General features: G+C 43.0%; 1 protein-coding gene across 2 annotated transcripts in view; it reads left to right on the plus strand.

The window, feature by feature from the left end:
* The window catches only part of LOC309792037 (transcription elongation factor A protein 1), a 58976-nt gene that overhangs the window by 10117 nt on the left and 34493 nt on the right, over nt 1–14366 (plus strand). Inside the window, exons 5-9 of one of the 2 annotated variants that reach the window (XM_082601263.1) lie at nt 747–817; nt 3154–3227; nt 5335–5436; nt 6737–6913; nt 8495–10261. In XM_082601263.1, coding sequence (XP_082457389.1) covers nt 747–817; nt 3154–3227; nt 5335–5436; nt 6737–6913; nt 8495–8548 — 478 coding nt within the window. In that variant the 3' untranslated portion in view covers nt 8549–10261. Of the gene's footprint in view, nt 1–746; nt 818–3153; nt 3228–5334; nt 5437–6736; nt 6914–8494; nt 10262–14366 lie in introns of those variants that run through there. The other variant, XM_082601264.1, reaches the window with a different exon arrangement.

Genomic DNA, 14366 nt, shown 5'->3' on the forward strand with positions numbered 1-14366 from the left:
CGAGGTAGTCGGGGCCAAAGGAGGGCCGCCCGGCCTCTGGCTTGAGGTCGCTGCAGCGCGTGGTGACAGGTTTTGCAGAATGTGGATAGAGGCGGCCTGTGTGCAGTAGGTGTGGGCCGCGCGTGCGCAGGTGCCGTGGTGAAGTAGCTCTTTCCAGACGGCTGACTTATGATGCACTAGGAGGGAAGCGAGGGGCTGGAGTTTATTCCAGAGATCTTAGGGCTGTGGTTTGAGACTCCTGTGTGGGTGTCAGGTTGGATTAGGTCATTCTTCAGGTGTTTCTACCTTAAAATTATGTGGTACTGTGACTTTTTAATACAATCTGTATCTAGTTGGTGTGAGGGGAATTTACAGGATGTCACATTCACGCATTTAAGTTGACCGTTTGGCCTCCAGAGACAGTTTTTTTTTTGTTTTTTGTTTTTAATATTTATTTATTTATTTTGGCTGCACTGGGTCTTAGTTGTGGCATGTGGAATCTTTTAGTTGCGGCATGCAGACTTCTTAGTTGTGGCATGTGGGATCTAGTTCCCCGGCCAGGGATCGAACCCAGGCCCCCTGCATTGGGAGTGCAGAGTCTTACCCACTCGACCACCAGGGAAGTCCCCAGAGACAGTTTAATTTGAGTTTAATGTTCTAGAGAATATCTTTGGTTAGCCTTTTTTCTCTAAAATTACTATCTTCTTATCAAGAGTAGATATTCTTAGAATTGAATGATTCTTCTAGAATTTTGCCTTATTTTCCAGGTTTGACATTATTGGGCTTTCACCAGATTCACAGGAAGATGAAACTGGAATTAAACAGGCAGCAGAAACTGGTAAGTAAGAAAAGTTTTATAGTAGATTCAGTCGTGGTATTGTTGTTGATGAAATACTACATAGCTACCTAAACTCAGGTGGTGCTGTCCTTCCTTTCTGATGGCTCACTGTCTTGTTTGACTCGTTAATTATGGCCCACGAAGGTGAGGTGGGTGGGGAGGAATGGCATTTGTCAGACCTGAGTGCTGTCGGATGCGTCGTTTTGCTTTGATGGACGTAGGCCAGTGGAGAAAATCGCAACATGTTTGATGGCTGTGGCCAGTTATTGTCATTAAAGAGATTTGAAATAAGGGCATAGATAAGGCTACAAATGATGTCAGGATGTATAATGAAAATTATGGTAATGGTTAGTTTTAGTGAGGGGGCCCTGCTCGAACACTACTGGACCTGCCAGGCGATTCCTATGAATCATCTCACTGGGCACTCCGGTAACGGTGTTAGCTGTGCTCCACAGGGTCTCCAGTCAAGTCCTCGCTTATGAACATGGCAACCCCGCCTACTTGTGGGGTGAAAGCATAAAGAACACTAACTTACCGGGAGAAGTCTGGTTTTAGCCCTTGCACAGAAGCACGTGTGTCTTTGACTCGTGTGTACTGCAACACTGACAAGTAGACAGCGCGGTGGCCAGGCCGGCCTCCCTCATGACCTGGGTGATGACGTGGTGGCCTGGATGCAACAGGCCTGGCTGTGAGGCGTTCGTCACAGACGCAAGGTGATAGGTACCCAGGGAACCCTGCATGGTCTTCCTATGTTTACATTTGTTGGAAATTTTCAAAACTCGTTTAAAAACCAAAAACGGTAGGTAGGTTCCTTTTTAAAAATCTTTTTATTTTTTAGAAGAACTCTTAACTTTAAAACAGGGAAGATGCATTCAAAACATACTGGATATTAAGGAATGTCAAACCAAGGACACTGACTTTTAGGACCATGGAAAAGTGGGTCAAAGCTACACTCCTAGAGCTAGGGTTTTGTCAACATGTAATCGAGCTCGTGTCGGGTCTGCGGTGGGTTCTCAGACCCTGGAATCATAGGGAGGGCGGGCCCTGTGGAGCAGACGGCCAGGCCCAGGGGGTTGCAGGGTGAAAGTCCCTTCCCCGGGTAGGGTGGGCCCGTGGCATTCTTTGTGTCTGACGTGATGTCTGATTGGAGAGAATCGGGTTGAGACCCAGAGTTAGGAATGAGGGGTGTCTCCGTTTGGGGCCGGGAAGATGTGCCCATGAACAAAGACGAAAGGGTTCGGGGTGCGTCCAGGGCTTGGAATCAGGACCCGTCACTCCACAGCTGACTGCAGTAACCATTTAACTTTATCTCAGCGCTTGGTGTAACCAGAGGAGTGAAGCTGTTTGAAACGGAGGGAAAGTGGCCCCAGCTCCCTGCCCCTCCCCAGCGCAGGGCTGCATCTCCTTTCCCACCCGGGCCCTGCGGTTCCCCCTCAATAAAGCCTCAGGCTTCTCAGCAAGGCTTTCACCTCTTTACTCCTCTCCGCTTCTCTAGCCCATTTTCCACGCGCCCATCAGGGTACCCCTTGCTTTTCAGGCTATTCTAAGAACTAAATTTATACAAAAAGAAAAAAACATTTAATTTGGGCTTTGGGGTTTTTGCAGTGTTCTAATAAAAGCAGGTTTTAGGTTTTTGGTAAAAAGGAAATATAAAGTTGGAAAGTTTCATCTTAAGAAAATGAAACTTCCACATATGTCAAAAATGAGAGGAGAGAAATTTGTAAAAGGTGCAATTATCCCCAAAACATAGTATTATAAAGAAAAAGGAAATTCTAGGAGTTAATCAAGTAATACAGTTAATGATGCGTGTCAGAGTATTTTGCAGAAACAAAAGAATTCATTTGATTTTTCTCCCACATTGTTTACTGGCTATAGGCAAAAGTATACTGTCTTTTTTTTTTTTTTAAATAACATAGTGAACTGTTTAAACACCGTCAGTCACAAACCATGTAAACTAGTTAACTACCTACGATTTTAAAATAACAGCTTTTAGGTACAAATGCCTATGGTTCATTGAAGAGAAAGAACTGTAAAATGTATATGAGCAGAAGGGACCATGGATAAAGGACTATCCGTATCCATCTGTTGATGAGAGAAAAAACTTGTTTACAGATTATGCAACAAATAATTGAACAGTTTAAGTAACAGCTGCAAAATCTGAGTTTTTGAAAATCCATTCTAGTTTTGTATTTTAATAGAGTGCTCCAAGTTTTTCACTTGTTTCTACCTTTAATGTACTTTGTGCTTTTCTGTTATTAGTTTTTTTTCCTATTTAAATGATATCAGTGGGCTTAACTTTGAAAGTATTGGTGATTTAACTTTTATGTTATTTTTAGTAAAAGCTTTGATAGACCAAGAGGTGAAGAATGGCATTCCTTCTAACAGAATTATTTTGGGAGGATTTTCTCAGGTAAGATAAAAGTTTGGGTGATATGTCAGCATCATCAGTATATTTATCTAGAAGTCTGTACTTTCAACCATTTTTCTATGGAGGAGTCCTGTTTTTAGAAGATGTTATAGAATCTGATATATTGCTTACTGTTAATGCTGAATTAAGTTTGAATGGACCAGAAATAATGATTGATTATTAGAGAGTAGGTCATGCTCTTTTCCTTTTTTAGTTTTCTCTCTTCAGTGATAGCCTTCACCCTATAGATTATGTCTCGAAAGTCAATTTTTTAAGGAAACTGATTGGAACCTGGAATGTATTTTTCTAAAATAACTAGTACACGTGCAGTTAGGTCTGAGTTAACACTCTGTACCTCTCTGAACGAAACTCTGCCTAATCGCAGGTGTAAGTCCCCTTCCCAGAAGCAGCGAGCAATGGAATAATAAGGTCGAAGACAGGAGAATTCCTTCCCTCTGTTTGTCACAGATTCCCAGTGGTCGAGCCCTGCAGACTTCCCTGTAATCCCGGTGGGGTGAGATCGGGGTAGGGACTCCCACAAAGCGACCCCAGTGCAGGGGCTGCACCGGCCGCTTCCTGACCTCCACTGCGTCTGTCCTGGTCCCTGGGTCGGGGGTGCTTCAGCCTCACCCCGTGTTCAAGGATCCCTCAGTGGTTCCCGTTCTCGAGCAGATGGTGGTCGTCCCTGGGAGGGGAGCAAAGTCAGTCCCGGTGACATCACTCTATCCTCTTCCCTCTTCCTGTCGTGCAAGAAAAGTTTTAGGTAAAAGTACATGATGTTTATTTTCAGCATCTTTCTTCTCTTTCTGTACTTTTTCTCCTACCTTCTGTACTTTTTCTACAGTTACATCATACTGAGTTTACATCTTAATTTCAGCTCATCACCTGTTTGCCATGTCACTCACCCCAAACTGCCCCAGCTGCCAGTCTGTAAGTCCTCTGGGTCAACAAGTTAGTGTCCAGACTACCTGAATTAGGGCAGTGTCAGAATTATGGAGTCATTTAGAAGTTAGAATTCAGTAGAAACACAGGTCGTTGGTATAATACAGTAAAAAGACGTGTTATTGATTTGGTATGTGTCGAAACTCACAGGTAATGTACATTGTACTACACACTGTGACATAAATATGGGTACAAAAATGAATGCTTCATTCAGGCAGGAGTCTGTCTATGAGATTCGTTGATTGTAGTTTGCAGAAACCAACTCCTAACACCTTAGGCAAGAAAGAGTAAGTTACGAGTCTGGGGTCACATCACGGAGGCCACGGATGAGAATGAAGCAAGGCCCCAGGAGGCACCAGGACTCGGGAAGCCATCGGGGCTGTCTCTCACCTGTTTCTCTGCCCGTTGGCTTCACTCGCCTGTCTGTCTGCAGCTGGCCGTCTGCTGCCTGTAGCTTTTCCCGTTCTTGAGTTTACATGTTACAGTTCCAGACACACAAAGAGAGACGGACGGTCACTGAATTTCAATTTTAAAATCTCTCAGATGAGAAAGAATCTCAGGTCCTCTGGTGGCCCCCCTGAGCCATGGGCATGGGTCAGAGGGCACGCAGGCCCCAGGGTACGGGTGTTGTGAGCCGGCGGCCAGTGCTCCAGAGGTGTCCGCCACGGGGTTCTTCTCATGAGTTCTTGTTTTGGAAAGTAATGCCAGTTTAAGACCAGACTTTGGTCCTACATGTTTGCTGAGGAGGAGATAGTTACTCTAGGGGACTTCCCCTGTGGTCCACTGCCTAAGGCTCCGCGCTCCCACTGCAGGGGGTGTGGGTTGGATCCCTGGTTGGGGAACTAAGATCCCACATGATGCATGGTGCAGCCAAAACAAAGAAAATAGTAACTATAAGTTCGGAACGTCCCTACGGCATTGTCAGGGCAGCAGCGGGCTCTGCTGTTGGCTGGTTGGGCAGTCGCTGTGGTCTCACGACGGTCTTCACTGTGGAGAGTCAGGTCCTTGCGGACGCGGCAGGGTGTGCATGTATCTCTCCCAGTTTGCCTATTGTATTGGGCGTCAGCCACCCGCTCTGATTTTTTATGAACGGTGTTGATAACAAGAATCACTCCCGTCACTGCCGGCAGAAGTTGTGTCCCACTGACTTTCCCTGTTTTCTTTCCAGGGAGGAGCTTTATCTCTGTACACGGCACTGACCACACAGCAGAAGCTGGCCGGCGTCGCCGCTCTCAGCTGCTGGCTGCCCCTGCGGGCTTCCTTTCCACAGGTGCCTGGCCCACGCCTGCAGCGCGGCGTCACTGAGCTGAGGGATGGCAGATGATGTTGAGGACACCGTCACCTTATGATTATTAATAAACTTAATTTTTTAAAGCAGTTTCAGGTTCACAACAAATTGAGCAGCAAGTACAGAAGGTGTCCATACACCCGCGTCCCCCATACACACGCACAGCCCCCATCAGCGTCCCACAGCACAGGACACATTTGTTAGAACCAGTGAACCTGCGGTGACACGTCAGTGTCACTCAAAGCCCGTAGTCTACATCAGTCATCCTTTTTTAAAAAGAATTGCCTTAGACTTTTGTGATGTACCATTGCTAGGCTTTATCTGTATACTACACTGTCTTTACCGTGGGTTGCATGGAATAGAATAAGAAATGAGTCCTTAAAAAAAGAAAGGAAGAAAGCGGGGGGAGAGGGAAGGAGGAAGGAACTCCTTACTGTCATAAATTCTATATTTGAAGTCCTTGGTACATTTTAAGATATATATCAAAATTAGGGCTATTTTTTACACATAGAAATGCTGTTTTTGAATGCTCAGTATATTCATTGCTTGGTAGCAGAATTTCAGTGTAGAATATAATTTCTAAATACTCAACAGTATAAAGCAATATATAGTACACATGGGGCCTATGGATGTTATTTTATTTTCAAATTCATCCTTAAACCTAGGGGTTTGTTTCTTATCGCTATATAGTAACCCTTTGGTGTCTTACACATAGTAAGTGCTGTTTATTAACTTTCTTATTCAAGTCAAATAAGAGGGACTTCCCTGGTGGCGCAGTGGTTAAGAATCCTCCTGCCAATGCAGGGGACAGGGGTTCGGTCCCTGGTCCAGGAAGATCCCACGTGCCGTGGAGCAGCTAAGCCTGTGCGCTCGCTGCAACTAGAGAAAGCCCACGCGCAGCAGCGAAGACCCAACGCAGACAAAAATAAAAATTAATTAATTAATTAATTAATTAATTACACATTCTTAAAAAAAAATAAAATAAGAGCTGCAAAGAACATGACTCAGCTAAAACATACTGCTTGTGTCCAGCCACCCGAACATATGATTAGGATACAATGTGTTTCAAGGAACTGATTCATTAGGAAAACATACAGTACAAGGCAGGGTAATCATATGTCCTATAAAAGTTTAAATAAAGAGACGGGGGGTATCAGGATGGGAGGAATTATATTTCTGTGGCCAAATATAACCTATAATGTGAGTAAGCACATGTAGGTGCCTAGCACAATGCTCCACACACTTGAATAAATAATCCTAGTCCTGTTCCGTTTTTTTGCAGGGTCCTATCAGTGGCGTGAATAGAGACATTTCTATTCTTCAGTGCCATGGAGATTTGGATCCTTTAGTTCCCCTAATGTTTGGTTCTCTTACTGCTGAAAGGCTAAAGACATTGGTAAATCCAACCAATGTAACCTTCAAAACCTATGGAGGCATGATGCACAGTTCATGTCAACAGGTAAGTGTTTGGAAGCAGTAATTATAGAGACACGTCTGCAACTGTTTGCATGTGATATTTTTAAGATAAATAACATTTGACTGCTTGGGGATTTAAAGAAATTAATTAATGAATTCACGTTGAACCATAGGTTAGTAGGACTTACATCAAAGTTTATGCAACTTAATTCAACAGACATTCACTAATTTCTTATTACATGTAAACACTGTAAATAATTCAAGGACAAATAAAAAACATTTCTTTGTTAAAATCGAAAGTAGATTACTTAAAATGAAAATTTTTAATAGGGAGAAGAATATATATCCAAGTAACTATATAGAAAGCAGAATGTGGCATGTGTTATATTAGAAGTTTTTTAAAAGTGCTCTGAAAAACTGAGACGGGTGATCGTAAGAATGAGGGTTGTCAGGATAGGTTTGGAGGCTTGAAAAGGACTAGAATAAAAATCAATTGCTAAGCATTGAGACAGTCCAAGTTAACATTTTTTGCATCTGTCAGCCTGGCGAAATCATTTGCTTCGGGACAGAGAAGGCAGGTAGTAATATGACTTATCCAGAAAGACGGGGAACCTGGGATGCTAGGTGTTACTGAGAACATAGTCGAGCACCTGATGATGCGTTGAATCCAGAAAGGGCGACACGCCGGGTACCAGGAGGGAGGAGCTGAGGGTCCAGAGCAGTGGTTTTCAAAGCACACCCGGCCCCCCTGCCCGGAGCTTAACAAACACACAGATGCCAGGACTCCAGACTCGGTGCCTCTGAGTCAGCACATTGAGGCTTCAAGGGGCAGGTGCAGGCGGCTGTGTGTGTGGGGATGAGACTCTGTTCACCACGCTGGAGAACACTGGACGGACAGTTCGGGGCAGGAAGGGACAGGACCTGGTGGGGCTGGAGGAGGTGGGGTCGCAGTGGGGGCCACACGGCGGGGGAGACAGGCCACCACTGTGCCGTGCCTTCTTTGCCGAGTGAGGAAGCGATGCGGGTGAGGGTTCCTGCCTGCTCACGTGTGGGTCTAGGGCTGGCGGCAGGAAATGCGTTGGAGGGAAGTGAGAAAGCTGGGCCAGACGCAGGTGTCGAGCAGTTTCCTCGCTGGTGGAGTCACCTCTGCGTCTCTCCAGGCCTGCCTTGGGGACCTGCTCCCCTCAGCCTCAGCTGGCTGGTTGTGTGCGAATCCTTTGGAAAGGCACAAAGCATTTGGTGCTGTTGATTTAGCATTTCATTCTAATGAGGGAGTGTTAGAAGCTGGGCGCGGACACTTGGTTGACGGCAGTTGTGTACATACCAAGTCTTCTCTGTGTAGTTATTGTCACTTTTAGACCCCCGCCACCCCCAGTGTTTTATTTTGTTCAAGCAGTGCAAATGCAGACCCTTTTCATAGGACTTCATAACACGTGAGAGTGATCATTGAATTACGATAATCATCATCGTGGGAAATGTTTCTAATTTCTATCGGCGCCTCATTTCTCTTTCACCACTTTTTATGTAATTGTAGTAAAAATGTGGTTTTAGTTAGCGGTATTTAGTGGGGATTTAATTTCTGATTTGTGTAACTGCATGTTAATAATCTCTTTATTCCAAATAGGAAATGATGGATGTCAAGCAGTTCATTGATAAACTCCTACCTCCCATGGATTGACGTCACTGAGAGGCCGTGTGGAGAAGCGCACACCAGCAGCGTCGTCGTAGAGTATAAAGTTTTTTCTGCGCCCGATCTTGAAACCTCTGATGTTTGCAGTGTTAAAATGTTTTGCAAATACACACCAATGACACAGACTAAATAAATCCCCTCGTGGGAAATTTATGATCTTTTAAGTTTCTATGTATGTATTTGTATAACATGATCCAGAATATATTAGTATTAAAATAGGTGAAGCAGCTAGCTTCTTTCTCTCCTATGTAATTCAGCAAAATAATAAAATACTGTAACCAGATTTTTTATTACATCACTTGAAAATTATTAGTATGCTTAATGAAAGCTTGTTCAGGTATAAATGGGCAGTTAAGACATAAAATGTCTATGCGTGCTGTGACTTAAGACTCTGGACTTATTCCCAAATTACTTAGTCACCATGCAGTATCTGTATTTTTATATATGTGTTCATATGTACTTAATGATTATAATGTGTAATAAGAATGAGGTGTTAGTACATTATCCCTCATAATAGGGATAATGCTTCTAAGTGTCAATAAAAGGAAACATTGCTGTCTTCAGTTAATGGCCCTTTTATTTGGGGGCCAGGTTTTTCTTTCCCGAATATAATTTCTATTTAATACTCTTTTTTCCTCTCTAGAAAAGAAATGTGTTCTTCTTTTTTATCCTTCTTAACAGACCAAATATTGCCTACTTGCCATGGACATCTGCTGTCAATACATGCTGTAATTTGACATTCTGAATCACAGACATGACGGCACTGAAAGTGTATTTATACTTGTAGAAAGAAGCCAGATATCCCTTCAAAGTTTCTACACTACTTCTGAAACTGGACCTTTGTCTGCAGTTTAGGCCTGCAGAGTTACTCGAATCTTCAGTCCAGGTAACGAGAATAATTCTGTGGTTGTATTTTTCTGTAATTAACTGAAAGAATAATTAGGTCATATTCTAGTATGTTCTGAAATATTTAAGACTGATCTTACAAACTGTAATTTCTAAGATGATTTGTTCTAAGATGATTCTCCTCATAGCAGAGTTTTAGTTTACTTATTTTGCACATACGTTTGAAACCGACTGCTGTAGGAAATGAACAATCCATTTGAAAAATTTGCTTTACTTTTATCTGCCAGTGGACTTATTTGAAATTTTCACTCTAGTCAGAGAGGATCTTTTTAAGTTAGTTTCTGTGCAAACATAAAAGTAGCAACTATTTGATTTTAAATAGATTTTTCAGATTATTGGTTAACATTATTTGAAAACAAGTTTATGGGTAATAAAAGTTAGTCAGAACTCAGTACATATGGTGTAGTTACCACCCAGTTTAATATGTAGCAAAAATGTACGCCTGATGTTTCTGAGCTGTTGTTAATTTTTCTGCTGTATTCCAACTGACTAGAACACCGTTAGGAACGCATCTTTATAAATGGGTGCTACTTGAAGATGGAAATGATTTCGTATGGACAGTGCCTAGGATGTTAATAATGAAGCCATACGTTTATGTCTGGATTTACAGTTTTTAAACAATCATTTACTAAGTCATTTTGCTTTTATCTTGAAGAATATAAACTGTTGTTTCACGTACACAAATCAGCAAGATCTAATTTATGGCAAGAAATATTCCATTGAAATGTGCTGTAACGTGGGAAAATGTAAATCTTTTCACGGTTTCTATCAATGTGAAATAAAATGTAATTCTGACTTTTCTGTGACTGGCTCTTTGGAATATTATTTTTAACATTTGGGTTTCCTTGGAATGGCTGTCTGTAAGGAAAAGGAGGAAAGCGACAGTGTAATCCCAGGAACACACACTGAGAGGGAAGTTTGATGGTGGTGTGGCCCCCGCCTGGCTCTCTCCAGGCGGGGCCCAGGCTTCCTATTCCTCAGTGTCGTTAACAAGCTGAACAAATCTTCAGTTTGATTTTCAGTGTTCCTAACCTATTTAAGAAGTTTGGTGTTTCCCTCTGTCTTTTCCTTCCATGTAGTGTTCATGGGATTTTTAAAATTCGTGTCATAAATCAGTTGTCCAAGTAGTTTCTTTTCCTTTTATCTCACTGCTGATCTCTAACTTTTCCCAGTAAGGAATCCCGTCTCTTCTGCCTCTTAAGCAGTTCTTCAGCTTCTGCTTTTGAATAAAGTGACAGCTCACCTTTTTGTGAGGCTGCTTGTTCTATTTTGGGGTAGCCCTCATGGTAAGAGAGTTCTGTACTGTAATGCTCTCTTCAACTTCAGCTCTTTTTTTAGATTTATCCTTCTTCACAGCAGCATCATATTTCACGTGATAATTTTTGATTTCATCATCCTTTTGAAACTCTTGGTTCACAATCAGATGTGGTCAGAGCGTGGTACTGTTTACGTCTGTCGACAGGTAACGACAGTGTCTATGTATGTGAGTCATTGGGAGGTTTGCCTACTACTGAAGTCCTTATTGCTACTTTTTAGAAGTAGATACATGACACCCTCCTAACAACATACCATTTTATTCGTAAAATTTACTAAAAAGTGAAAATTTGTTAAGTACTTAATATATTCCAGGCAGGCACTGTACTAAGCATTTTATATCCTTTACTCATATAATCTTCACATCAACCTTATCTTCATTTTACAGAAGAGGAAACTGATCCCTGGAGAGATGAACTGTTTGCCTGTGGTTACAGAGCTATTATGTGTAAGAGCCGGGGTTCAAAATGATGTGCCTTAATTACTTTGTGGTCCCCTGCCTTGCCCTGTGCCCCTGTGAGGTAATTTAAATGCTTCTAAACATAAATAAATGAATAAATAAATACAACACAAACTTATATTTCATATAATTCAAAACACCTAGAAATGCTAAATAAACTAGGGTAAAAATCAGCTTGCCCTAAAGAAATTGCATCCTGCGGTACCCAGAGAGAACTGAAAAGGGACCTAAAACCCACACGGCACACTTGACTTGGGGTCTCAGAAATAACTCACCGTTACGAAGCTAGCACCCTTTTAAGGGCTACACTCTTTGTCATAAGGTGAACTGGAAAAAGGTCTGACTGCCAGGAAGCGATGGGGAAGCTTGTCTATTTTGGCTTGGGCTCTGAATGAGAGAGAAGGGAGCTCTTCACTTGAATTTGTTTAACCAGAAGCTTGTCCTCATAGATATTTGGATTTTGAATTTATACTATTAATGTGGCCTGGAAACACATAAGCTTCTAAGTTAACATCAACAGTTTCCTTGGGGACTTCCCTGGCAGTGCAGTGGTTAGGCCTCGGCACTTTCACTGCTGGGCTTGGGTTCGATCCCTGATCGGGGAATTAAGATTCAGCATGCTGTAAGGTGAGGCAAAAAAAAAAAGAATTTCCTCAGACTGGCTCTGCCCCTCGGGCACCTGGAAGAGACAAACAGATTCTTTTTATTTGTTTATTTATTTAGGCGGGCTTCTCATTGCGGTGACTTATCTTGTTGCACGGGCTCTAGGCATGTGGGCTCTGTAGTTGTGGTGCGTGGGCTCAGTAGTTGTGGCTCACAGGCTCTAGAGCGCAGGCTCAGTAGTTGTGGTGCACAGGCTTAGTTGCTCCGTGGCATGTGGGATCTTCCCAGACCAGGGCTTGAACCTGTGTTCCCTGCATTGGCAGGCGGATTCTTAACCACTGTGCCACCAGGGAAGTCCCCATACAGACTCTTTTTGGAGAGTGACATTCTCAACCCAGGCTGCTTAATTTAGCCCTGCCAAAAGTGAGCTCAACACCTCCAAAGGATGAAGCCTATGAGAGAACTATCTACACGGGAACATGAGATGACACAAAAGGTAAAGGGATCATTGGGCTCTCAGGAACTTTAAGAGGACAGATGGTATGAGAGAGTTAACCAACCAGAGAAACGAACAGACAAGTGAGAAGAAGGACACAGTATCAGAAAATGCAGCTTTGGGACTTCCCTGCTGGCGCAGTGGTTAAGAATTCGCCTGTCCATGCAGCGGACTCGGGTTCGAGCCCTGGTCCGGGAAGATCCCACATGCCACGGAGCAACTAAGCCTGTGCGCCACAACTATTGAGCCCACGTGCCACAACTACTGAAGCCCGTGTGCTCAGAGCCCGTGCTCCGCAACAAGAGAAGCCACCGCAATGAGAAGCCCACGCACCGCAACCAAGAGTAGCCCCCACTCGCTGCAACTAGAGAAAGCCTGCCCGCAGCAATGAAGACCCAACACAGCCAAAAATAAACAAATAAATTTATTTAAAAAAAGAAGAAAATGCAGCTTTGAAAAAGAAAACGTCTAGAAGTGAAAAATAACCACTCAAGTGAAAAATCTTAATGGAGAAGCATTATTTATGATGGTAAAATATTTGAAACAACCCAATGTGGGGTAAAAGTGGACCAGCTAAATAAACTACCCTCCGCCTACACAATGGATTGTTACACTGCTATAAAAAAAGAATGAGGCGCCTCCCTGGTGGCGCAGTGGTTGAGAGTCCGCCTGCCAATGCAGGGGATACGGGTTCGTGCCCCGGTCTGGGAGGATCCCATATGCCGCGGAGCGGCTGGGCCCGTGAGCCATGGCCGCTGGGCCTGCGCATCCGGAGCCTGTGCTCCGCAACGGGAGAGGCCACAACAGTGAGAGGCCCGCATACCGCGAAAAAAAAAAAAAAAAAAAGAATGAGGATGCTCTGTATTAATTTGGGAAGGATTCAGAATACATTATTGATGAAGAAATAAGGTAAAAAACAAAGGGGAGGAAATAAGACCATGTATTTGACTTGGCTAGAGTTTGCATTAAAAGAAAACCTCAAATGCGAGAAGGATGCAAAGAAGAACCTAATAAAAGCGGTTATGGATTGGGGAACGGATGAGGCAGGTAAGGAAAGGAGGGGAGAAGGCCGGCCTTGGATGTGCTTTTTTTATTCTTCAGACTTTTTAGTGCGGTAAAATATAACAAACTTTACAGTTTTAACCACTTTAAAATTATACAGTTCAGTGGCATTCATTACATCCACATTGTTGTGCAACGGTCACCACCTTCCCCCTCCAGAACTTTATCAACTTCCCAAACTGAAACCCCATACTCCTTGTTCTTCAGATTTTGAGTTGTAATATCTGACCTACAAAAAATATTCAAATGGATGAATTAAACTGCATATTAGGGACTTCCCTGGTGGTCCATGGGTTAAGACTCCACACTCCCACTATGGGGGCCTGGGTTCGATCCCTGGTCAGGGAACTAGATCCCACATGCTGCAACTAAAGATCCCGCATGCCACAACGAAGACCTGGCACAGTCAAATAAATAAATATTTTTAAAAACCCTGCATATTAGACACAACAGACGTGTATGTGTGTGAAATTGTGTATGAAAGAAAGCTCTGAGGAATTTACTCAGAAGAAATCCCAGCAAGCAAAAGGGGAGGGTAAGAGATTAGAAAAGTAAAATTAAGAGGTCCAATATAAAGTTTAATGGAAGTTGCAGGAGAGAAGAGAATGGGAGAGAAGCAATACATGAAGATAAAATGACTGACATTTTTTCCAGACTTCAGGAAAGGTAAGAAATCTCAGATTCAGGAAGAAAAATGTTACTAACAGTATAAATAAACTAAGTCTCTAAAGAGACATTTCATGGTGCAAAGCAAAACAATAGCATAGAAAAAGATCTTAATAGCAACCAGAGAGAGCCTGCTTTCACTGTCACACAGCATACGTAAGAAAAACACCACCAGAGGTCAGAAGATAATGGGGTAACATCAAAGTGGGAGAGAAAAGGACGATTGTTTCCCATTTGGTGGGCTGTCTTTTCTCCTCTTGATAGCAATCTTTGATGTGCAAACCTATTTAATTTTATCA

This window comes from Mesoplodon mirus (genome assembly GCF_964341445.2).
Source record: "Mesoplodon mirus genome assembly, chromosome: 16".
Lineage (NCBI taxonomy): Eukaryota > Metazoa > Chordata > Mammalia > Artiodactyla > Ziphiidae > Mesoplodon > Mesoplodon mirus.